The sequence below is a fragment of the Conger conger genome, chromosome 18 (genome assembly GCF_963514075.1).
Source record: "Conger conger chromosome 18, fConCon1.1, whole genome shotgun sequence".
Lineage (NCBI taxonomy): Eukaryota > Metazoa > Chordata > Actinopteri > Anguilliformes > Congridae > Conger > Conger conger.
In genome coordinates, this window is record NC_083777.1 from 12,750,805 (window position 1) to 12,777,426 (window position 26,622).

Sequence of the window (26,622 nt, forward strand, 5' to 3'; positions counted from 1 at the left end):
TGTTCTTTTTGCTCAGCAGTGGTTTTCGTCTTGGAACTCTGCCATGCAGGCCATTTTTGCCCAGTCTCTTTCTTATGGTGGAGTCATGAACACTGACCTTAACTGAGGCAAGTGAGGCCTGCAGTTCTTTGGATGTTGTTGTGGGGTCTTTTGTGACCTCTTGGATGAGTCGTTGCTGCGCTCTTGGGGTAATTTTGGTCGGCCGGCCACTCCTGGGAAGGTTCACCACTGTTCCATGTTTTCGCCATTTGTGGATAATGGCTCTCACTGTGGTTCGCTGGAGTCCCAAAGCTTTAGAAATGGCTTTATAACCTTTTCCAGACTGATAGATCTCAATTCCTTTCTTTCTCATTTGTTCCTGAATTTCTTTAGATCTCAGCATGATGTCTAGCTTTTGAGGATTATTTGGTCTACTTCACTTTGTCAGGCAGGTCCTATTTAAGTGATTTCTTGATTGAGAACAGGTGTGGCAGTAATCAGGCCTGGGTGTGGCTAGAGAAATTGGACTCAGGTTTGATAAACCACAGTTAAGTTATGTTTTAACAGGGGGGGGCAATCACTTTTTCACACAGGGCCATGTAGGTTTGGAATTTATTTCTCCCTTAATAATAAAAACCTTCATTTAAAAACTGCATTTTGTGTTTACTTGTGTTGTCTTTGACTAATATTTAAATTTGTTTGATGATCTGAAACATTTAAGTGTGACAAACATGCAAAGAAATAAGAAATCAGGAAGGGGGCAAACACTTTTTCACACCACTGTATATAAGGATTAGGGAATACATTCACATTCTGTTTTTTTTTCTTCACATTTATTAACACCTAAATTCAGTGGCAGAAGAGACAAAAAAATAAACTATAAGGAGTAAGTTGCAATGCTGTAATAAAGCATCAATGTACAGTGAGGTCCGTAAGTATTGGGTCAGAGGAACAATTTCTGATCTGATTTGTTTCTGTACTCCAGCACATTGGATTTAAAATTACTAAGAGCAAAGTGTGGAGGCTAAAAGCAACACCCCCTTATTGTTTGGGCATGTATATAGCTGCCACTGGAACTGGCTGACTTGTGTTCATTGAGGATCAAGAGGATGATTGCTGAAGTGTACAGAAACATCTTGTCTGCTGAGATCCATGCAAATGCATCAATACTGATTGGAGGAAGCTTCATCATACAGCAGGACAATGATCCAAAACAATGAGCCAAATCAACCAAAGCCAAAAACGTGGAATGTTCCTAACTGGCCAAGTCAATCACCTGACCTCAATCCAATTGAGAATATATTTCACTTTCTGAAGACCTGACTGAAGGCAAATAGCCCTCAAAACAAGCAGGAGCTGAAGAGGGCTGCAGTACAGGCCGGGTAGCGCATCACCAGGGAAGATACCCAGCATCTGGTGATGTGTATGGGTCATAGATAGTCATTGATTTTAAAGGATTTGCAATTAAATATTAAATATGATAACTTTTTTTCAGTTTTTGTTCATTTGTCCAATTATTTTTGGTCCCCTAAATTGGGGGGGTTGGGGTATTAATTCATACATGGTTCACCCAATATGGTTGTAAAAACCCTGAAAGTCTGCACTTTAATCACACTTTGTATTCTGGAGTACAACAACAAAAGAATGTGTCACTGTCCAAATACTTACAGACTGCACTGTATGTGTGCTATACAGCTAGCTAATCCTTTTCCAAAGACTGTCAGGTTGTTTCCTGCATTTTGCTTTTACCTCTGACTTGATACATATCTCTCAAAATCTAAGTTTCATATAGCGCAAATACGTTTATTTTTGCTTTGTGTGAACCCTTAATTTTCTGCCCGGCAGTGCTGTGTTATTGGTTGTGCTCTATGAAGTGGTGGCTGATAGCTCCTTCATGACAGGAAGGAAGCAGCAGCAGGCTATTCTAACTGGGTCAGGGGGTCATATCTCCAGTACTGTATGTACCAGTTACTGTTGCATAACAGGTACACAATAATATATCATTTAAATGCATTCATTGAATGAGTTGATGTATCATTCTGTTGTAAAAGTGATGATATCAGCTGACTGGTACTAATAGAAGATTTGATTGTTTAGGAAAAAAAGAAAGATGATATATTTAGTCAAATATAAATGTTTGTATTCATTCAAATGAAAATATACATTTACAGATGAGTCTTTTGTTATTTGTTTGAAATCATAGATTTCCATGGTTTTTTTAAACCTAATTTCCACACAAAGCTGGTTGTGTTTAGCTCATTACGAGATGTGTGAGGCATAGTGGACCCATATACCCTGACTAATAAAAGAGTCAAAAAAACGAATGAATGAGAAAATGAAATGGAATCCATTAAGACACAATTTGCATTCAGAAGAGAAAAAAAATTCATGGGTATTTTGAAAAGGCTCCCCACTATATGTAACAGAACTGTTTGCTTATTTATCTTGCTTGCTGACATGTCCATTTTGTATTTGAGATGCACATACAGTGCAGTCCATCTCTGGACAGTGGCACAGTTTTTATTGTGTTGGCTCTGTACTCATAACACAGTGGATTTGAAATAAGACAACCAATATGAAGGTAAACTGTAGCCTTTCGGCTTTAGTTTAAGGAAGGGTTGCCCAACCCTGTTTCTGGAGATCTAGCGGTACAGAGCTGAAACAACAAAAATTGTGTCAGTGTCCAAATACTTACAGACTGCACGATATTTATAATTACCAAAGCCTGCAGTCCCCATATGTCACAGACACAAGGGTGACAAAATAATCTGTATGGCAGATAATAGATGGACACATATTTAAACTGACCATGGAAGTGTTTTTTTTTTTTTACATTTCAGAATAGCACAGTTTTTTTTTAATCCCTTACGAAAAAAGCACATGTAAAAATTGGATTAAAATATTCACATGTGAAAAGAAAATCAGAGCATTTTCACAAGCGATTGGCTTTTTTTTACACACATAAATGAACATACCGTATGTCATAGTCAAGTAAAGTAAAATTTGCATCTTCACGTGTGATTTATACATTGAAAAATAAACCACACAGCAATTCCACATTTTCACACATAATTTTCACAAAGGGTGACTTGAAATAAATAGCATGGGTTACTCTTATGAGTTCTTATGAGTGTGATTGTTTTTATAGTTGTGTACCCGTGTGTACTCTTCACATATTGGCCGTTCACGTGTTATTTTCGCCTGTGCTTTTCACATGCATTTTTTTCCGTAAGGAATTCAGAGCTGTGAAAATGACTCTGAAGGCTGTAAAGGTTCCACTGCATTTAAAAAGGTCAAGAAGGGAATGGAATCTGTAAATTGGTAACCTGTCACCGTGCGAGGTATAATGAATCTCTATAAAGCTGTGTACTGGCCAGCAGTCATACCACCCCAAAGAATTCTGATGTCAAACTGCTGACGCTAAGCAGGTGCGGCCAGGTTATTACTGGGATGTGAAACGTCTTGGGAAAACAAAGTGTCTGCTGGGAAAGGTATTGAGCAGGCAGTGCTACTGACTCCAGACCAGGTATCTCAAACTCGAATCCTGGAGGGCCACCGTGTCTGCTGATTTCTTTACATATTCATGCACCTAAGTGCTTAATTGAAGTCATTGATTGGCTAAAGAGTCAGCACGCTTCGTTTCAAAGGGCTAAATTGGCTGTTGATTGAATGTAAATCACAAAAACCAGTTGAGACCATGGAATGGAATTTGAGACCCGTGCTCTATACCCATGAGAAATCCACTATCCCAGCACAGTGATGAGGGCAGGAAGTGCCATATCTTTGGATGAAATGTTAAACCAGGTCCTGAGTGACTGTGTCAGTAAAGATCTGGTGGCAATTCTAGGAACAGCTGGGGCATTCAGCCCTATGTTCTATCAAAGTCCCACAAAACTGGCTTTATACACTTTATTAGGTATTTATTAGACTTGTTTTTTAGACTTATTGGTCTTCTGTTGCTGTAGCCTATCCTCTTAAGAGGTTTGAAGCGCTGTATGTTCAGAGATGCCCTTCTCGTGTGTGGTTATTTGTGTCTGACCCTTCTCCACTGACCTCTCTAATTAACAAGGCGTTTTTGCCCACCGAACTGCAGCTCACCAGATGTTTTTCACAACAAATTCTAAAGACGGTTGCGCTTAAAAGTCCCAGGGGTTTCCGAGATATTCAATCCTGTCTGACACCAACAATCCCTGTGTGGCACCAACAATCATTCCATCAGTCACTAAGATCACATTTCTTCCACATTCTGACATTTCGTCTGAAAAACAGCTGAACCTCTTGACTTTGTCTGCATGCTTTTATGTATTGCTGCCACATGATTAGCTGATTACATTTTGCATTAACAAGCTGGTGTAGGTCTATGTAATAAAGTGCCCGGTGAGTGTATATCTGACCACCTAATCATTTGACTGGCTATCCAATCCCTTGAATTCCAAACCTACTTTGATTCTCCAGATGATCACTTAAAATTCACTGAAAGTTCTCAGTTGGCTTACAGTAAATGGAAGGATACTGTAAATAGAAATGGTTATTTATTAAGAAGCACAGAACTTGAAATTAGATCACAAAGTTTATTTCCAGAAATATATATTTTTCTATCCTTGCTGGTGAATTTTTTGGGAAAAACACATAAGTTTGTTCCAATTAAATCTCTTTTCTGGGTACCTAAAACTGGCCTGCCAAAGGCAATAAGTATGACAGTTACCTCAGTTCTGGGAGATGTCTTGGAGACAGTAACTACATCAGATCTTAGAGATAGTAATTACTTCAGATCTTTGAGACAGTGGTTACTTCAGGTCTTGGGGACAGTAATTACTCATGTCTTGGAGACAGAGATTTCTTCTCCCAAAAAGAAGCTCTCCCTGCCCCTTCACCTCTCTCATCATGAATGAAAAGTGAGCGTGTTGTGGATTCCCATCTAAGAGAGATGTGTGCGGTGTGGACACTGCCATGTACAAGAGCTGATGAAGCATGGAGAGGAAGGGATTCATTTAGAGATGGCACATCAGCATAACCCCTGTGGAGATGACCAGAAATGTCAGGGTTTTTGCCTCAAAATCACTGGAACCAAATACTGCTTCGCTTAAATCTCACCTCCCATGCTGTGCAGTCTAGTATGCTTTCTAGACCTATGGTACTGTCCAGGTTTTATTTTTTAAATAGTTGTTTCTTATTGAACAGACCGTTGTCATATTCAGAACTAACGTTTGTTTCTCTGATAGGACATGCACATTATCAGCACAGATGGGAGCCAGGTCTTCGCAGCTGTACAAGAATGGAATCAGAATGACACGTACAACCTCTATATATCAGATATTCGTGGGGTCCATTTCACTCTGGCCCTGGAGAACCTCCGAACCACTAAAGGCATAGAGGGAAATATAATGGTCGACCTGTATGAGGTATGTGTCAGTCAATGCAGTCTGAATCTGTGGGGTAAAAAAAACGTCATTTAATTAGAGTTATTCCAATTCAGTTGTTATTTAGCTGCCAAACAAATCAAATTACATTTATTACGTTCAGCGAAATCCAATCTTCCTGCTACCTGCCCCACAAAAATTTGGAGATTTAAAGAAGAGAGAATGCATTTGTTAGACCCTCTGTTCCTAGAACACATATCAGCACTCAGAGGACCTGCTTCAATTAAAAAGCAATTTATTCAAAATAGATTAGTTAGACACTGAAAAAACAACACTGAACTTGGTTCAGAGACGAGAGATGAAAATCAACGTTTTCGTGGGAACAAAATTAATAATATCATAGCATTTTAGACCACATAATTAACACCTATCTCATTGTTAACCCAATTATAATAAAGATATTCAGAATCAATTATATATCATTTGAGCAAATCCCAAGGCAATAGCGTAATCAAGCTTATATGACTGAAAAACGTTCCCCGCACAAAGGTCAATCTGATACGTGCTGGCCCAAAATTAAACTACATCATTTTCTATAATTACACAGGCTGACAGTGTTCCAAGTTTTTTTTTTTTTTTTTTTCCATACTCATTAATGAACATTCACAGCTCTGGAGCCACTGTAACTGAACACATGACAAGATAATTGGCCCTGATTTCTTTAAAACAGACCAATCATAATGCATTTTATTCCATTCAACAAATTATTATGTTATAATTGTGTTATAATTACATGAATGAGGTTAGCATGAAAAACCTGACAATGGAACAAGGCAACAGTGTCTAAAAACCAATGTCCTCAAAGACACATTAGCAGCAACATAGTGTGTGTACATGAATACAGGTGTTAATAAACTGCAAGTTGACACAGCTGTCAACACAGGTTAACCAAATGGCATTCAATAGTAATGCATTTGTGTGATGCCCAAAATCACACACATACATGCAGTCGTAAATTCATTTCATTCTTTGAGGGTAAGATATACTACTGTTTTTCTAATTTAATATTTAATTTTTTCTGTTTGTAATCAATCAATTCATATGTGGTCAATGCACAGTCTAAGTCTGCTTTTATTAAAGGGTATTTTTTCATTTGAGGCTTATTTGAGGTTCATTTGATACCTTGGACCCTTGATGACTTTAAACCATTTAGCCAACAAACATGTTCCTTACTGTATCAGCATTTACAGGTTAATCTAGTCCCACCCCCCAGTTCCCATAGAGGTGCATTCAAATGCAAAGTGTTATAGTATCGATTGCTGTACAACCTGAAATTAAGATATCCAGACTGATGATGTTGATGGGTCATAGACATCAGGAAGTCACGCCATGCAAACGATATGCAACCAAATACAAAACATCACTCTTTTATTTTATATTATGTTCATTTGTCTCAAATATTGAAATGGGGGACTCCATATAAAAAGTGCTATAATTACTACATGGTGAAATCAAAATATATATAAAAAAATACCCTTTAATAAAAGCTCTGAGTCTGTAGTTTGACCATGAACAGAGACAATAAAATATTAAATCAGAAAAAGACAAGGTGACCCCAAACCTTTGAAAAGTAGTGTACGTATGCTAACTTAATAAAATCACAGGCTTTCTTGAACACTGCCATGCATGCATTTATTTCAAAACAGCCGAGTTCCATATACATGTAAATAAAGGCACCTTTAGCCATGGGGTTGTCAGGAGTAATTCATCGTTTTTACATTGAATGACAGTTTCTCATTAACCATAGCTGTCCAGTCAGCAGTTCACGTACCCTCTGTCTAATGTAACACCTCTTAATGCCACTTACTGTGTGTGGGTTGCTTTGGAATTAAATATGTCTGTATACAAAACCGTATTTGATTTAATTCGATTTTCAGTTCAGCTGGAATGATCAGAACGATTTTTGATTTGTTGTGTGCTTTTAAGTTTAGTTACAGACTATAAAAGGTATAAAGTATCAAGCCAACAGAAGATTAAAAAAAAGTTAAGAAATGCAATTTTTTCATATGTTGAGTGTCTTTATTATTGCTTAGCTTCTTTCCACTCCCCTAGGTAGAAGGGATCAAAGGAATTGTCATTGCCAACAGAAAGCTTGATAACCAAGTGAGAACTTATATCACGTACAATAAAGGTCAAGACTGGCGTTTAATACAAGCTCCTACCTCAGACCTTGCCGGCAATGACATACACTGCGTTTTGGTAAGCATGGTGATTGTATTCAGTGATTGTTGGTTTGTTTGGATAAAATTATGTATTTTCATTATAACTGGTTCTTCTGTTTATTTGTGGTAAACCTCTTAAAAAGACTGTTTGCAATCGTTTGTGATGTAATGATGCAGGGAAAGCCATTTTTGCTTGTTTATTTTCCCAAATAGAGGGATGACTTGTCTATGAAAATCATATATCCCATATGAAAGTGACTTTTTTAAAGAATATGGTTTTACCAAGGTAGGGCCAGACCAAGAACCTTTTGCCTGCATATTTTCCTTTTGAAAGATGTTTCCATTGCCATTGTATAAACGCATATGACCCCTCACAAGCCTGTATGAAGAATGCCTTCTGTCCACCAAATCTACAGAACAAGCAAGTTTACTGGAAGTCATGTCACATGGAGTAAGAGTGATGTGATGCAATCTGTATTTATACTGATGTATGTTGTACTGCACATCAATACAACAGTGAAGCATTTAATTCACGCCTCTGCTTAAGTTAATCAACACCCCCTACTGAGGTGTGAAGGATGGATGGGTAAGGAAGAGCATTGTACCTCTGGGGGGTGACATACAGTGGTTTCCTGTTTCATTTGACGGTTTGCTTCTGCAGCAAGGAAATATCAGTTAGGGCAGACATGTTACATTTTGGGGGGACTCACCAGATATTTGTATTTGGGGGAAAAAAAAACCATGCTCTTTCTTCACTGTCATGCCTTTTAATTTATAATCATTGTTATAGTAATTTAAGTGGCGCCTTTACTGTAAGATTGAGCAGGATGTTCTGAAATGGACTCATGCCCACATCGCTGTCTGTCACACTATGAGAGGGCATGCTGTATCACAGCCAGTGTCATCCCACCTTTAACCACCCAATGAGCCACAATTTCAGGTTGTCCTCAGTTTCTAGGGTCTACTGCCAACAGAAAACTTTAGTTTACTCATAAACTCATTCTACCCCTGTGACTCTAGAACCACAGTTCTAGATTGGATCTTGAAATTACTCCATAGTGATTGCATACAAGACATCGTGGCCCTCTGCAGTATAAATGTCTTAGTCTAGCACCATTTGCGCCATTTCTCACAAACCACACATCCTTGAAGAACAAGTCCTCAGGATCAATTCCGTTTTACGATAACGTTTCTTTAGCCTCAGCTACAAATGGCAAAATATAGCATAGTGGTTTGTTTCACAGTCTTTATAAAATAGTCTCGCAACTGTCAACCTAAGTTTGGAATTAAACACAGGTACATTAGTCAAATTGAGGACATTATACTGAACATTGGATTAAATCTGTTCCTTATTCCCATCTCAAACCACACAGTATTTAGAAGGAGTCTAAACTATACACACTAAACAAAAGTCTGCTGTTTACCTAACAAGTTAGAATGCAACAAGCTGTAAATATAATTTTAAATGTGTAATATCTTGTATAATTTGTATGAAAGCCATCCATTAATTAGCTGCCGGATGTATTTTCTATTCAGACAAACAACAGGCTTCCTTCTGGCTAGGCCTTCCGTCTGTACAACAGTGACTGTAGTTCTAAACATAACATTGAAACATAATGTGAGCAAACACATAATGGACAAATTAATGGATAGAGTCCATTTATATATGGATTTGGAAGTGCATTTACTAGTCATATCATGTACTGAAAAACAGAACTTTTCCCTCAAGGACATCTTAATTGATTAAATATAGATAACAATTAGATTGTATATACGCATACGGTCATTAAAGTCTTCAACAAGCAATTTCATGCGCTTGCTCCTGAGTGTTTGCTGCCTGCCCCTGATTCCTTTTGAAAAGCTCCTTTGAAAGCTTTTTATTGATATTTTTCAAAGTAGCCACCAATGACGGTTCACCGGTGAATTAATACAGCCAAGGAGACAATGGCATCTCAGAGAAGTGGCTAAAGGGTAAATTTAATAGTGCATTGAAGTGACATTCTAATTGCATGCTCAGTTTGTGTTTTCCCCCCCCCCCCTTTAGATTTTAAAGTTCAGGCCTGTTGTCCTTGGCGTCCTCATTAACGATGTCATGCTATCCTCTGGAAAGATGAAGGGGGCATTTTCTTCCCCTGGTCTCTGAACTTGTGTAATTGTCTTTGGAGGGTTGTCTTCAGCCGTGGGGAATTGGTTGTGGGTTTTATGGAAAGTAGCTGCCTCTCTGTTTTAACCATAGATAAAGGCAATTAAACACACTATCAATACTGCTGCCCTCTTACTAAATGAGAGAGGATAATTCTCATTGAAACATAATTGCATGGTTTTTTGCTGGAGAGATCCCCCCGTAAAAAAGAAATGAAATAAAAATAAAACACCCACTCTTTGGGTGGAGCTAGACAGCAACATTCAAAACACTATCTATGTTCTTTAGCATTATCTATGTTCTTGAGCATTTGTTTTAGGTCATCCACCAACACAATTATTCAAACAGAACTGCGTTTCAATGAAAATGACACGTCATTGAATAAAGACACCATTCTGCATTCGATTATGTTGTGATTAGCACATTGTCCAGTGTACACCCAAACGGGATAACACAATACCTGTGAAGGCCACATTAACACAATATCTGTGAAGGCCACATTATTATCCTGATGAATTTCCAGTCAGTCAGAAAAAACTATGTTGCATTTATTCCTCAGTAATAGCCCTGACAGAGTGGACTGTAGCGTAGTGGTTAAGGTACATGACTGGGACCCGCAAGGTCGGTGGTTCGATTCCCGGTGTAGCCAGAATAAGATCCGCACAGCCGTTGGGCCCTTGAGCAAGGCCCTTGCTCCAGGGGAGGATTGCTTAATCTAATCTAATGTAATCAACTGTATGCCGCTCTGGATAAGAGTGTCTGCCAAATGCCGATAATGTAGCAATGTAAAAGGGCTCATTATTAACCAACTGGGGTCATATCAGAAATATCTGACCCAGACATATACTTTTATTGATATCTTGATGGTAATTTATTTCCAAAGTTTCCTCAGGGTTAAAGGGTGCTAGTTGAGATTTGGCTGCATCCATAGCCCACTATGGTGGGATACAACTGCTCTTGCCTTTCCAGGGTTGGATTTCCTTGGTGTACCACTGAATTTGTTTGCCCAGAGCAATATGGCGGGTGTCAGTGGTCAGAGAGTTGTGATTGCTTCAAGATGCACCTGTCCTCCAGTCAGTGCTAGCTCATACCTGTAGTACTGTGTGGATTACAGGGTGCGCAGTAATCCCTCATTCAGATGTACAGGCTGTACTGGGGTAGGGCAGGTGTATCAGCAGCAGTGCGTTTGCATGCACAGTGGTACAGAGGTTACTGCAGACTAATTGACCATTCAAAATTGTCTTTGAAAGATATATGAAGGTTTTTTTTCTCGAAGACAAGGTGGGTTTTTTGTATAATTGGACCATGAAAACTGTATTTCAATGACACTTGTTCTTTTTAAGTTCATTTATATATTGGCTGCTATGCTTTTTTATTCTGGTGGCTTTCCAGTCCTATTTGAATGTATTACTGTTTGTGAAATACACAGTATTTCAGCCAGATTCATTCATGGCATCTCTTGATTTCTTTTTTAATTCCTCAGCCATTTTGTTCCCTCCATCTGCATTTGCAGATGTCAGACAATCCCTACATTTCTGGAAGTATCTCCAGTAAGAGCTCTGCCCCTGGAATAATAGTGGCAACAGGTAAGAAAATCATCATTATATAAACAAAATGTGAAATTGAGAATTAAATACTTTAATAAATGTTACGGACATGTATTAAGGCCCCATGGTGTGTTCATACAATAAATTCCTGCAGAACCAACTTCTACTAGTGGTATCTGATTGTGTGATTTACAGTACATGTTAATGTCCCTCTGCAGTGCATTAATGGTACTTAACTTAGGACTTGGCCTCCCTAAACAAATGTGATTCTTTAAAAACAGCATTAATCTTTTTTTCTTGAATCCTGATTTTTGAGCAGTGTACTAATTTAGCTTATTTGCTGTAGCTATATACTGTATATGTTTAGTGTTTAATTAATCTCTGACAGAGGCCTAAGAAATCAAATGTGCTTCATTTGATTAAATGTATTCAATCAGAAATGATTTGACACAAAGGGCTCTATTTTCACAACGCATGGTCAAAAGCACAAGTGTATTTAAGGTGTGGCTTGACCCACTTTTGCTGGTTCCATGCCAGATTGTGCAAAGCACTGGGGTTCAAAAGGGCTGCGCTTAGTGACTTAATTAATAGGTGTATCTTGGGCATAACATGCAAAAAACTCATCAGAGTGTCATCTTTAATTCCCTTTAAAGCCACCTGTGTTTGCCCCTTGGCAGATTGCTAATATAATGCCAGACTCAGGTTTATATCTGAGGGAGAAGACCTGCTTGTGCACAAGTCCATTAACATTGTCTGAATTAATTGTGTAATGTGCAAATTCTTTGTGTTTTTGTTTCTGATTTCTTATTTTTCTTAATTAGACTTTTAGTTCTCTTTAGAATTGTGCAGTTCACCATCACCCTTTATTGTGTCCTCATTTATAACTTTGGGCAGCACACAACATGCCACAAAGAATAATCCGATCATCTGATGGCTGTATTGCAATGTTCCAATTGACTAATGAAAACATCTCAAACATATTTTCAGTACAAGAAAAAGTTTTCTATTGAATTACAGTCTATTGTATTGCAGTTCACACCCAATACAGTATACCTATTCTTAGACACATTTTTAACAGATAGCCATTGTCCCAAAACTGGCCATTGCCCAATTGTATTCATCATTACTGTGATTGTCTATTATGGCCATCCATTATGTCATGTTGTATTTTTATTATTGTTTATAAACACAATAATAATCTTTCACATTCTAATATCCTGCCATTTTTATGTGTGTTCATATCCCTCTGTAATGTTTCTGTATTTGTCCTGTATGTATTCATGTTTATTCTCGTTAATTATTCCATCCATCCATCCATTATCTGAACCCGCTTATCCTGATCAGGGTCGCAGGGGGGCTGGAGCCTATCCCAGCATACATTGGGCGAAAGGCAGGAATACACCCTGGACAGGTCGCCAGTCCATCGCAGGGCACACGCACCATTCACTCACACACTCATGCCTACGGGCAATTTAGACTCTCCAATTGGCCTAACCTGCATGTCTTTGGACTGTGGGAGGAAACCGGAGTACCCGGAGGAAACCCACGCAGACACGGGGAGAACATGCAAACTCCGCACAGAGAGGCCCCGGCCGACGGGGATTCGAACCCAGGACCTCCTTGCTGTGAGGCGGCAGTGCTACCCACTGCACCATCCGTGCCGCCCGTTAATTATTCATTTTTCATAATTATTCATTCATTGGTTAGTGTTTTCCATTACAGTTCTCATTTGTCTTCCCCTGTTATGTCTGCATCTGAATGTTTACCAGCCGAGTCACTCCCCTGTCTGCGTGTCCCACTATTCGGGTGTTTACGGTATTTTCGGGTTTTCAAGAAATTCCTTCCCAACTCGCGATTCTTACTTCCTGCTTTTTCTTGGTAGTTAAATATTGTAGAGCACGATTCTTACTAACTACTACTAATCTAGGTTTTGTACAGTACTAATCCGATTAATACACTTACTGTCTGTCTAACTAACTAACTAACAATCACTTTTATTGGGTAGTTTAGAAATATTCACATAACTAACTCACTAACGCAATCTCTTAGTATTTCTGCACTGTTCTGTAACTCCGCCTCCCTATGCTATCCTTGATTACTCGTTTAGTTTCAGCGAAGTGTTCACACCTGTCTCTAACTATCACTACGTCTTCAAGCTATGCAAATGTCTACTCCCTAACCCGGAGCCGTGTGTTTTACATGTTGGTTACGTGCATCCAGTCCGCGTTTTCGTCTCCCCTCTATGATTATGTTACTACCCCATTATGTTTCCCCACCTGTTGTCTATTTGTTTAGCCCACCTTTTCCCCAGCCCCGCCTAGGTTGTTACCTTCCCTCTTGTATTTAAACCTCAGTTTCTGTATTGTTCCTTGTCAGAACGTTGATCAGTCTTAGTGCCAAATACTCCGTAAGCCTAATTCTTGATAGACACCCCTTTGCCTTTTGATTTCTGAGCCTGCCTTGCCCTTTTGTTTTGTTTGCCTTTCTGCTTTTCTGGTTTTTTGACATTCTGCTTTGTTTTCGACTATTCTTTTGCCTTTCATTTTTGTCATTGTATTGGATCTCCTGGCTACGATTTTGGACTAATAAACAACGATTTTGGATTATCCTGTGGTCATCCATTTGTATTCAAAATTAATTGGTGGCAAACTAGCCTCAATAGAATGTTAATTTAAAATCGTTCAACAGCAACTGTTCACGGCAAACATAATTTGCCGTGAACGTTTGCGGTCTTGAACGCACCTCAGGTTCTCGTTGGTCATATTGGTCATAATGCAAATCCTTTCAGTGACAATACACCACTATCAGACCAACCCGCCCACTTGGGCATGTAATCATTTGCTATTTTTGTAGGCAATGGACGAGAAAATGACAACTGCGCCTTTCTGAAACTAGCAAAGATCTCTTGCGTTTGGGTTACCAAGATAGTCCAAGAGCTCTAAATATTTTATTGTGTTCTACTAGAATCCTGCAGCTCGAGCACCTATAGTGGTATTCTATGCTCGGCGGTGGGCTCGCTGCTCGGTGGGCAGCCTGTAGCGTAGTGGTTAAGGTGCATGACTGGGACATGCAAGGTTGGTGGTTCTAATCCCGGTGTAGCCACAATAGGATCCGCACAGCTGTTGGGCCCTTGAGCAAGCCCTTAACCCTGCATTGCTCCAGGGGAGGATTGTCTCCTGCTTAGTCTAATCAACTGTACGTCACTCTGGATAAGAGCGTCTGCCAAATGCCAATAATGTAATGGGAGAAGTGAATATCCATTTAATAAAGTATATACACAAAAAACACTAACGCATAGACATTTGTGTGGGGTTTTTTCTACTAGGCAATATTGGAGCTGAACTCTCATACAACAATGTTGCAATGTACATCTCATCTGATGCAGGCAACAGCTGGAAACAGGTATGATTAAGAAGCCATTTGGAAGTGTACAGCTCATTTCCACTGCTAATTTTTAATTGTTTTGCTCGAAGGAAACTTATGAAGTGATCAGTTAGCTCCTGAATGATAGAACTGCACAAATACCATTTTTTTAAAAACGCATTTGATACTTGAGTGAACAAAACTAATTAAAACTGACGCCTGAAAGAGTTTTAGTTTCGGAAATTCAAGATGAGCAAATGGGGAAACAAGTGGTTTAACATTTAGCAGCATGAAATTCATTATGAATAATATGTTTAAAATAGATGCAATTACATGCCTGGATACCTGTTTGATATTTGTAAATACAAATGATACAAATAGTAAATATGCAAAGTGTTTATTTCCGATGGAAGCAGATTGGATCTGTCGGAGCAGGTCTGTTTTAATGGCTCTTATTGTGTACAAAGTTAAAAGCTTTATTCCTTCTCTTTTTATGATTCAATTCTTTTATATTTAGATTTTTGAGGAAGAACACAATATCTGGTTCCTGGACAAAGGGGGTGCTCTTGTTGCTGTTATACAGGCAACAGTACCTGTTCGCCATTTATGGTACGTCCAATTAATATCCTACTTTTTTCTGACCGGAACAATAACATTTTGGCAGGCTTCAGTCAAATGCTTTTAATTTAAGGGCATATTAAATTAAACAAAATAAATCAGAAAAATTGAATTTGGCACTGTATCAAAGTCCATTACTGACCATAACATACGGCGAAGGATATCAAAGGTTCTCGACAATGAAAATGAGCTCAGTTGCAACTGGTTGGTCTGGCAGCAGTAAACATACCTGCATTTACATGATAAATGTGTTGATTGAATTGAATCTGCTATATGGATTTCATTGAAATAAGGGGTTTATTACTGATTTCAGTTATTGAATGAGAATTTTGTGAATTTTCATTTATGTGGGAAAAGGGTAAAGAGATGGAGATGGTGAAAGAATATTTGTGAGGAGAAACCCCTAGAGAAAGAGTAAAGACGTGAGCCCCATGCTTCTGTTTATGCCAGATACCAAGGGAAGCCATTTTGTAGTCTTCCTGTGGTTTAATTCAAGCTTTACATGCTTGGGTAAACAAGGCAATAGTCCCCCCCTGCCAGCCAATGCAACTCTTCAAGTGTCTAACTTATTTCTGTAATGCTTGTCAAAGCGTTTTAGGTTGTCAGTATCCGTCAGCACTTTTAGACAGACGAAGGCAAGAGCAGCTCTCAGGTGACACAGGAGCCTGGGCATTTGGGCATTTGTGTTATTCCAACCATGTCATAACAAGGTACTTGAGTGTAGACGCATCTGACGGGCTGTTGATGAGCTGTCATACTCACAGCCATGCATCCATGATGGGCGTTTACAGTCACCATTTTAGTCACTTTTCTGAAGTGAGCAAGAAACAATCTGTTTGTTTCTCGCCATAATTGTCCGCATAATTGCACTACATAATTGCACTACTTGTTTGCCAAAAATACCAACTTGTTGATTAATCTTTTACGACTTTCCTTTGAACAGACTTGAGGTGTACCCCAAATTACCAATTGTAGTGTACAATGATGAGTTAAGACTGATCAGAATTAACTGTAGTTTCCGACATACAGTAGAATCAGTACGTCTCATGTTGTTGGTTTACTGTATCCATGTTAATTTGTATTACTAGCTTACAGCGCACCGTGTATTCTGTCAAGAAATAAGGGCTTTATTCAATTAACATGATTCCTTTGCATTGACAAATAAATAAAATATGAACACTTCTTTGAATCATAAGAGTTGTAGAACCATTTTATAGGCACTACCATAAACACATGCTAAACATTCATGTTTAAGCCAATAACTCCAATTCAGCATGAGCTGTATGTCACCTGCTCCATCAGCGGTGACACAACACCAATATCTGATTGGTTAAGAGAATTCATGAACAATTTTGTAATGCTAATGAAGGTGCTCTTTAGCACTCTTTTACAGCTCTTATGAAAGAAAAGTCATAGAATACCAATGAACGGTATTTTAATTTCTTTTCCAAAACACAAAACTAGAAACAGTATATTTATATGTATGTCTATATTAATTCATGATTATACTCATGTATATGTAAGTTAAGAACAAGTGCTGATGGAGACCAAGCTTAATAAGTGTCTTCTGTGCTCGACAGGATCAGCTTTGATGAAGGGAAGCAGTGGGACATGAGGAGCTTCTCTCTGGTTCCTTTGTTCGTCGATGGAGTTCTCGTCGAGCCTGGGATGGAAAACCACATAATCACGTAAGCGGAAAACCATGAGCTCATTTGACCATCGTATACAGCAAACTGCTTCCTGAAGTACCCGAGAACAGATTTAAAAGGTCAATAAATACTGCTCATTAGCCAGCAATCTCAATTGTCTTCCTGTTGGAAACAGTAATAGTAGAAGACAAGTTCTGCTCATAAACCATTTAAAGAGGCATCTGTGATATGAGGTCCATTGACAGTGTTTTACGATAATATATCAAGGCGTTTTAGTAATTTATATTTAGTCATACATTTTATGTATAGCATATGTTTCTCTGAGGTTACACCAGCAAAAGTGATAAATATCTTCTGTAACTTGCATCTGTTAGGTTGTTTGGACACTTCAGTCACCGATCGGAGTGGCAGCTTATCAAGATAGAGTACAAGTCTATCTTCACCAGGAGGTGCAATGAAGGGGACTACCAAACCTGGCACTTACATAACCAGGTGAAAAGCTATTTTATATTATATCCAGCAAATTGCATTAAGATATACAGGCAAACATTTGTAGCAATGAAGTGACATTCATCTGATCTCTTGAAGGCAACATTTGTAGATTGTGAAAGCATTGTAAGCTAAGAATGTACAAGGCAAATAAAGTGATGTTCTACCCGGGTCAGATTTCTTAGCTTTTGATGTGTACAGGCACCTGAAAGCAGGTGGACCACAGTATTTTCAGACATAGGCAGAGTATCGCAGATTGCAGTAGCATCTTCAGCGTGAAACAATGATGGGTCCTCCCTCATCATCACCTACCAGAGCTTTCTTAAGCTGAGAAACAGAGGATGAAGTTGATGAAGCCTGCTTCTCAAAGATGTAGCGTAACACAGCACAACACCATAGTGCCAATTGAGTTGCGATATTTGAAAATAATTCAGCTCTACTGGAAAATAAATGAGTTACAACTTTCATATTCCCAAATTACATGAACTGGAAGAATAATTTGCACCTGTGAGTTACAGTTTATGGTAAAATAATTTATTCTCCACCCTTGTGTGTTCGCAGGGGAATCCTTGTCTGATGGGAGAGAAACAGGTCTATTTGAAACGCAGACCAGGGAACCGCTGCATGCTGGGAAAAGACTATTCTAGAATCCTATCTGCTGAACCCTGTGTATGCAAAGCATTTGATTTTGAATGGTAGGTAATCTCATGAGAACTACTGTAATGATGAGATGAGTGCAAGATGTGCTAAGACAGCTCTTGGTTATGACAGGCTTTTGCCATTCCGCATTGGTTATGTCACAATCAAAACTTCAGGGAGATTGTATGCTTAGATTGGTTTGCATGTAGCTGAAAAATATTTTAGATTGTGGGAAGGAATCATTCATCCACACGTTTCATGATTCAGTCAAGCATACTGTATTTAGTTTTCAAAAGGGTTTGTTCAATTAAATCAAACCAAAACAAGCTATAGATGAATCTATCGCAAAATGTTTTTCAACGTTTCTGTGGTGGAATGCAGAGATTCTAGTGGCTTAAATAATGTTTATGTTTGTCCTTCTGGGAGAGAATTGTGGAAAAATCCCATGACTTCGCCCTTAGAGTGGCATCATGAAATCTGCTTTTAAATGTGTTCTTGCTTCTTGATTGTGGTGGTCTCTGATAGGTTGTTTTTGCAAAAACACTGTTTTTGCCCGTAAGTGCTGCAATCAAACAGAGTTGCTCAGATTTGGCTTCTAAATGGATGGGTAAATAACAACCTTCGTTGACCTGGTTTTATCAACCCTGTTATCACAGTGCTGATACAGTTTTTTTAAATCTCCGAGTCGTTGAGTCAGTGTCCAATGCGTTCTTCCAAGCTGGTTTGAAATCCACAAATAAACCTTTTAGAGCTATTCTGTCACCTACTGTAAACATTTCCAGGAGTTTTGACATAATGTGTCACTGGGGAAAATAATTAGCATGACAGAGAAGGATATGGGGATTCAGCCATAGAAAGATTTTCTTACAGCATATCTGAAAATAAAATTGATGAAAACACAGATATGTTGATATGTTTATGCGTATGGGAATAGTAGCACCTCAGGACAGATGAGACTCATGAAAATTCATTTTTTAGCCTGAATCTGAACATAAATTCTTGCTTGAATCACATGGAGATACAGTTTATATTTTAAACACTTAAGTAAATAATCTCAGAGGTTTTATTAGGTATTATTCAGATGGCATATAGGTTACCTAAATTATAATTAATGATATTGTTACAAGTCTTCAGAGTACTCCCCTACTCGTATGTTGATTCATAGTTTCAGGTTATGTAGTTTGGGTATAAGTTTACAATAACTTAATTTGATTTGAACCTTTATATCAGAACGATAGTATTGTCTAAATTCCTGAAAAAACAGCCTGTCTATATTTTACAAACTGGGTCCTCTTTTCTTTGGGTAGTGATTACGGGTACGAACGTCACAGGAATGGAGACTGCTTACCAGCGTTTTGGTTCAACCCAGAGACCATGTCCAAGAGCTGCAGACAAGGACAGAGCTACTTCAACAGTACTGGGTTAGTATGGCAATTATGTAAGACACAACCCAGCTGCCATTTTGATTACTCCCAGTGAAAACAATGGGAAATGGAAACAGCGTGAAAAGAGCCATTTGCTCGGAAATTCGCCATCATGCAGAATGTGTACCCAGCTGTCACGGCCGTTTGTATAGACATAACATTTATTCCTTTTTCCCTCAATTACATTCACTGGCATTTCTTTGTTACGGGAAGCAAAAAAATTCCATTGGACAACATTATACTGTGAATTCAAGTCACCAACTCAAAAGTCATTCGAGGGAAACATTTTTCAAAAGATAATTGTACCATGCAGCGGTCTTAGTATAAAGCATTGTAGATCTCACAGTTTATTGACAGTTGGAAGTCTTATAGTTATAACTTACAATATTATCAATATGGTACACATCAACATACTGTATAATGTGCTGTGTATTTTGGCCTTCAAACTGTGACAGGTAAGAGCAGTCAGCTAACACACCTTCTACTCCATGAGAGTATATGTATTTGGCATCTGCCAAATGAAACTAATGTGTTTTTGTTTATACGCTCGTACTGGGAACCATACTCTGCCCAAGTGTCAAAATACCCTGAGTGTAGTATGCATTTTCTAAGCATATACTGTTGATAAAACTGATATAATAATAGTATTTGAGTTATCGTGAGTGGCCTAACCTTGTGATTGTGTATCAGGGGGTATTCTATTCAGGACTAATAGTACCACATAATACCCTGAATCAGTCTGAACTCCAGCTTTTTCATTTCTCAAAACCAAGCTTAAAGGAGAACTTCTTCAAAATTCTTTATTGCAGCCTAAAACGAACTCAGAAACTGTTATTGGTTAACTATTCCTGATCTATTTTACCGATTAACAAACATGAAAGCAGAAACAAAGTTCATCAATTTCTAGTACACTTCATTGTACTTAATTACAGCTCTAAAAGTGTGCACTCCACAAGAAATCATTTCATAATTATATAAATAGTATATAAATTATATAAATGGTTTTAAATTAATCAAGCTTTGATCCAACATAACAAATGTTATATAATGCAACTCCTCATTACAGTTATTTCATGCGAAGTGCACAGAGGTATTATAATGCTACAACACTGATGCGAAAAGAAAAGTTGTGAGCTATGCATAATTTGTCGAGTCTGTTGATTATGAGAAAGCAATCAGAGAAGTTATGTATGATTTAGAGCGAGCTCTCCGCCTCTACTGCTTTGTGTTCACAGACAGTTCTCAGGGTGAAACAGGGACATACTACTTCCTCTAACTCTTTCCTCCCTCATATGAGCCTGGAGAACAATCTCCTACTGCCTTCAGAACACAATATTGCATTTCCTTTTTCTATTCTTTTTTTTATCTGGTCCATCGTTTTGTGCACATTTCCAACATAGCGACTGTCTGTGCTCTCCACCACCTGTCTTTTCTCCAGTGAACAGGAGTAAAGACCATCATTTCTTTGCTATAATCACACATAGAGAACTATTCAGCTGTCACTGAAGTTTTACCTCAGGTGGCTTAACTCAGGCTTATGCAATTTAAGCAAAATTCAACATACAAACAAACAAACTAATAAAAAAATATATATATATTTATATATATATATATATATATATATATATATATATATATATATATATAATAATCATGGTACAATAAATATAAGTATAACAAACACCGCTTAGTTAGTTTCTCTTTTCACAATGCACTGCCTGTTATTGCCAGATATCGGAAAATGGCGTCCAATAACTGCACTAAAGGAGTTAGATTTAATGATGAATACATTTCCGGGAAATAAAATTACATTGTTCTCCATATAAAAATGTTAAAAGTATGTGAAATCCATCGAGTATGATAAACCTTGTTAATTTCTCCTTCCACAACTGCCTGTCTGACAGCTACCGGAAAGTGGTGTCCAATAACTGCACTCAAGGAGTGCAGGACGTGTTCACAGCCCGGAGGCAGAGCTGCCCAGACCGACCCCCTCGAGGCCTGCAGCTTGTGACGAGCGACGGGAGGCTAGAGGCCGCACTGGGCAGCAACGTCACCTTCTTCGTGCAGCTGGAAGACGTGAGTAGGCTATCGAGCTATCGAGCTATCGAGCTAGTGAGTTGTGTTGTCTTTGCTTGAAAGATCACTCGGGTTATGTATTTATTCCCCCCTCCTGTACGATATTCAAAGTCTTGTTTTGATCTTCTGGTTCAGTTGAGTGTATGAAAACGCAAATTTAAATATTTTGGTTAATTGCATTTTGTAGAGTGGCACTTATTGACCAGTGGAACTGTGTATTTAATACCCTGAAAGCAAAGCTGATGGCTGTCACATTGCAAGAGGTCTTAATGCAAGCTTTCAGTCTCTGTTTTCAAGGCCCCCCCTGTAATTACCCGTAAAAGTATGGCTGGAGTTGAAAAATAAATCAAATAAATCTGTAGCGAAGCCTAAAAAGTCAATGGCCATTTGCAAATTGAACTCGCTGAAAGTGTTTGGTCGACCATGATATGGACAAAGCTGATGATTGTTTGCATGCGGGTATGGTTTTTATTACCCAATATATTTATAGTGAAGATGCTTAAACAAACAAAAAAAGCAACATCTTTTTAATTTGAGATATCAATGTGAATTACAAAGCAATGTACAAGATTTAAAATAGCTGTGAGCTGTATGTATATAATAAATGTATGCAATATTCTTGACACCTGAACCAACTGACTTGTCAGTGTGAGATGGAGATGTCACAAAATCGAACAGATATATTAGAAGCTCAACGCATTCATAACCTGTGATATAACAAAGTGAGATGCAGTGGCAGGTAAGGCTAAGCCAGCAGCCTCTGTGTTCATCTCATTAAAGATAAAGGAATCTGTTCCATTGATATAACACTAATACCCAGACAGCAGGCTTTGAACACGCACTGAGGTAAATGTTCCTCTCTCGGGGTCGTTCGTTGGCACGGCCGTCACATTAGTGCCTGATGACTCGAAGAAACAAGGCCTCATTTCCTTCATTAAGAAAAGGGCTCTCCCACATGCGGGAACAGAAATGACAAGGAAGAGGATGAAGACTCCCCAAGGCAGCGGCAGTGGTGGCATGCATTGGAAAATATTACAGCCAAATTCGCCTCTCATTTATATTCATGAAATGTAATGTCCCTTCCTTTCACTCTTAAGCAGTAGAAAACATCTTCTTTCAATGTCTTTAGTATTCATGAATGTATTGTTATTTATTTATTGGAGGCCAAGCAGCGAAGCTGCATAGGCACACAGTGTGTTTCTACCTTTTCTTATGATTCATCATCATCATCATTTTTTTCTTCTGGCTTGGGTGTCGATGGCAGCCCTTAGAACTGAAAGTTTAGAAATTTGGCACACTGATTAGGGACAGTCTCATGATTCTTTTCACTATGATTCATGTCTCACCTTGAGTGCTCTAGCATCACCAAAGGGTCAAAGTTGAAGGTACATTTATGCATGTAAGCTTTGAGCTGTATGCCCGAGTTCAATGTCATATTGGATTTTCCCCCATATTGGATTATCTGAAAAAGTTGTACAAATTTTCGCAGGCCACAAATTTTGTGCAATCCAAATTTTGCTCTGATTATGTTCAGACCAAGTCTCACAATACTTATCAGATGGATTTTTGATTTTCTAAAGTGTTTAATCACAGCCAATCACAACTGGAAGGGAGCTCATATTTCAACAACGCTTTGATGTATCGACATCAATCTTAGTACATAGACTCAGCACCTGAGTTACATTACATTAAATGAATGGCATTTGGCAGACGCTCTTATCCAGAGTGAGTCCTTGCCTGACCTTGCGGGTCCCAGTCATGTACCTTAACCACTACACTACAGGTCGCCCTGTAGCTTAATTCCTGAACATGTGCAAAAAGTCATTTTACCACTGTAATAAGTAAAAACACGTTTTTCCCAATAACTGTTGAAAAAGTTATTCTTGTGTGTGGTTGTATCTTGGGAGATCCCTTAGCACAGACAAAAGCATTCATCCATTACAGTCAATAGAAAATGGAAGTGAAAAGTCCCAAGGCCGAGATAACTTTTCATCTTAACCTAATTGATGTGGCCGCCACAGTGTATTTTATCAAAAGATTTAAAAATGTTTCACAGGCACAAGTTTGCCTAATTGTCAACAAATTTGCCACGGATGATCTTCAGACCAAGCCTCACAAAAGTTTGGGTTTTTGATTTTCTAAATTGTTTGTTCAGTACAGCCAATCAAACATAAGCCAAACAGGCATGTTAACTTTGATGTGTTGAAACCAACTGGACTCAGGACCCCTTCCTGAGAATGTGGCTGTGTCATTTGACCACTATATCAAAAATATTCATCCATTAAATTCAATCAATAGCAAATGACCTAAACAGGATGTGAGCTCATATCTCAGTTACACCCAATCTTTGTTCAATTGACATAAAACTAGCTATCAGTGCTTATAGGCACCATTTTTTTTATTTGTTTCTCTTTTTTCCCTTCTCCCAATTTGGTTGCCAATCGTACCCTATCTATTCCAATTATTCGCATTAGCTGGGGATACATTGCTTATGACCCCATCCCTCTGGAAATCCAGAGAGCGACTGGATACTGTACTGTATCCTGTATGTTGTACTGTTGTACTGTATGTAGCAATTCTACTAACCCCGGCTGAGTTTCTTCCTCGGAGTGGCAAACAAATTATGTCACTCCACGTGAGCCAGCCAAACTTGGCTTTGGCAGGAACGGGACGTGAACCCTGGTCCTCGGTGTGCAACTGATGCCGGCATGGAGATCCGTTACTTTAGCCTCACGCCACTGCAGCTCCCTTACAGTCGCACTTTTAACATGATCCGATCGAGTTGCCTTGGCGACCCGCCCTGCTGTTTGACCCCCTAAATCCTATTTACTGAAGAAGCAATGTCAGAAAGAAGCATAAACGTGTGTCATATGGTAAGTGTATTTGACATGTGATTTCGGTTTGGTAGCTGAGTGTTGCAATTCAGAAATTGAACCTTTGTCTGCATAGTGGTGCTGTGGTGAAGCTTTGCCTGATGGAAACAGCTGTGGGCATAATTCTGCCATTAATAAAGAGCATGTCTTCTGAGTCTTAATGCCACTGCTGCCAGACCAGACCAGAAGAAATGCAAGAGAGATTATAAGGTGTTCATTGATACATTTGCCGAAGGGTGACTTAATAATGCCATGGATTTAGAAAAATGATCATGATTTAAATGTTCAGCAGCGTTTCTTAAATTGTGGGCCGTCGGCCAAAAGTAATCACAGCCGTGTGAGGTGGAACCTACAATGAGTCTGTAGTCCTATGTAGGATATGCAAGCATGTGAACTAAATTTCATTTCATTTGGGGTCCCATTATTAAAAATGCAAAAAAGGTTTATAGTGGGTGGTGGGTAGTTCACTCAGTAAAAGCACATGAGTGAGCACCACAGTCTCGGATTGAATCTGACCCATGGCAGTACCAGCTCTGGGATATAGGTGGGATAGAGTCAGGAGGTGAGCTCTTCTGCACATGCGTATGAGTGGGTCTCCTCCACCCCTACTCTGTATGTGCACAGCCTGAGGCTGCAGTGTGGAAAGGATCACCAGGCACACGCATGTTTCAGAGGTGAATTGTTGATTGCCTTCACTCCAGATCTGACAGCAGGGGCTGTATATGAGCACCATTGTACAAAGTTTGCATGTTGGACATTCCACATTTGGGTGGGATTGGAGATGCCAAATTAAACAGAAGAAAGGAAAAAGTATTTCTAATTTGGGTCCTGATTTAAAGTATTAAAACCCATAATGTTAGGCATAAACCTTATTTTCATGAAGGCAGAGAATACCTTGCTATCACCAGTTACCACTATACCCCATACAATTTGATGGGACTAATAAATTTGATGGGTCTTAATGACTTTGCAATCATTAAGTTCACAAACAAGGATCACAATGATCTTGTTTCAGTAGGGCAACAGTACCAATACAATGTATACAGTATATAGCATATACAGTGTTATAAGCGATATACGGTATATAGCTTATAACACTAATCTGCATTAACAGTGTAGATTATTTAGAACTACTTTTGAAATTTTTAAGCCAAGTGAAAATCTCAACTGAAGTTTGTTTGTGGAAATGTGAGTATCATACAGAACAACATGATTAAGAAAAAGTGATGTTGAGACACAAGCCCCAGCTGCCTTAACCAAGAATTTTGTATCAAATGTACTTCTTTTTGTCTTGAAGGTATTGTCTTTTTTTGTTTAATCACTTTACATTTTCAATTAGGAGTCTTTGGGCTTTCTCACAAAAATGGATCGTTGTCTTTGGCTCTCCTTGGTTCATATTTCCATTATACAAGGCGAAACTTGACGCGTCTTAGAGCCACCCATAGCAATTATACGTGTTCTCACACCCCATGACGCTTGACAGCAAACAATGGGCCGGAAAGAAATGCGTGGATTTGTTGTGACACTTTAAAGCTCCTGCTTCATAAGGCAGTGTTACAAATTAATATCCCGACTGAATTGGGGTGCACTGTGCTGGAGCAGATGAGGGGGTTTTGAGTTTGTTCAGCGTAATGGGCTTTTTGAAGCGGTATTCTCCAGAACTTCTGTCAGTGTTAACCTAGCTGGGTGCCAGATGTAGCGCCAGCTGAGACAGTGAACCTGCTGGATCCATGAGATCATTTGCAAGATGGCTTCTCAAGTTAAAATTAAACAACCAGTAATGTGTGCATTTAAATTTACACTCACCGTTCGCCCAGTCATTTGCATCCACTGTAACCAGCTATCCAAAGGATCTGCAGTCCATTGTATAGGCCCAGTTCAGTTCAATCTATCTCTATTGGCATGACAAAAGCAATATTTATCTTGCCAAAATATAACACAATATATCATACATAATATAATAACACATGGCATTTTTATAATATGGTAACAAAATAGGCTACACATCCACCTCCATGGATGTATTCATTCATACTATACAGTATGTAGTACATTCATCAGCATGTGTGAATATAATACGTATATGTGATGCACCCATTTCAATACTCATCCTACCTTTCATATAGGATAACAAGCTCAATGCAATTAGAACAAAATCCATCTTCTCACATGTATAAATATGCTGTCTTCTTAATGTTTGTATTACAACCCAATATTATTGTTTTAATCAATGCTACACA

At 38.7% G+C, this 26,622-nt stretch overlaps 1 protein-coding gene across 1 annotated transcript in view; it reads left to right on the forward strand.

Moving 5' to 3' along the window:
• Positions 1–26,622, forward strand: part of LOC133118604 (VPS10 domain-containing receptor SorCS3-like) — a 133,106-nt gene that overhangs the window by 90,900 nt on the left and 15,584 nt on the right. Inside the window, exons 9-18 of the mRNA XM_061228713.1 lie at positions 5,202–5,381; positions 7,452–7,598; positions 11,188–11,290; positions 14,577–14,653; positions 15,132–15,223; positions 16,813–16,920; positions 17,256–17,373; positions 17,932–18,065; positions 19,317–19,430; positions 21,338–21,509. Of these exons, the coding sequence (XP_061084697.1) occupies positions 5,202–5,381; positions 7,452–7,598; positions 11,188–11,290; positions 14,577–14,653; positions 15,132–15,223; positions 16,813–16,920; positions 17,256–17,373; positions 17,932–18,065; positions 19,317–19,430; positions 21,338–21,509 (1,245 nt within the window). The remainder of the gene's footprint in view (positions 1–5,201; positions 5,382–7,451; positions 7,599–11,187; positions 11,291–14,576; positions 14,654–15,131; positions 15,224–16,812; positions 16,921–17,255; positions 17,374–17,931; positions 18,066–19,316; positions 19,431–21,337; positions 21,510–26,622) is intronic.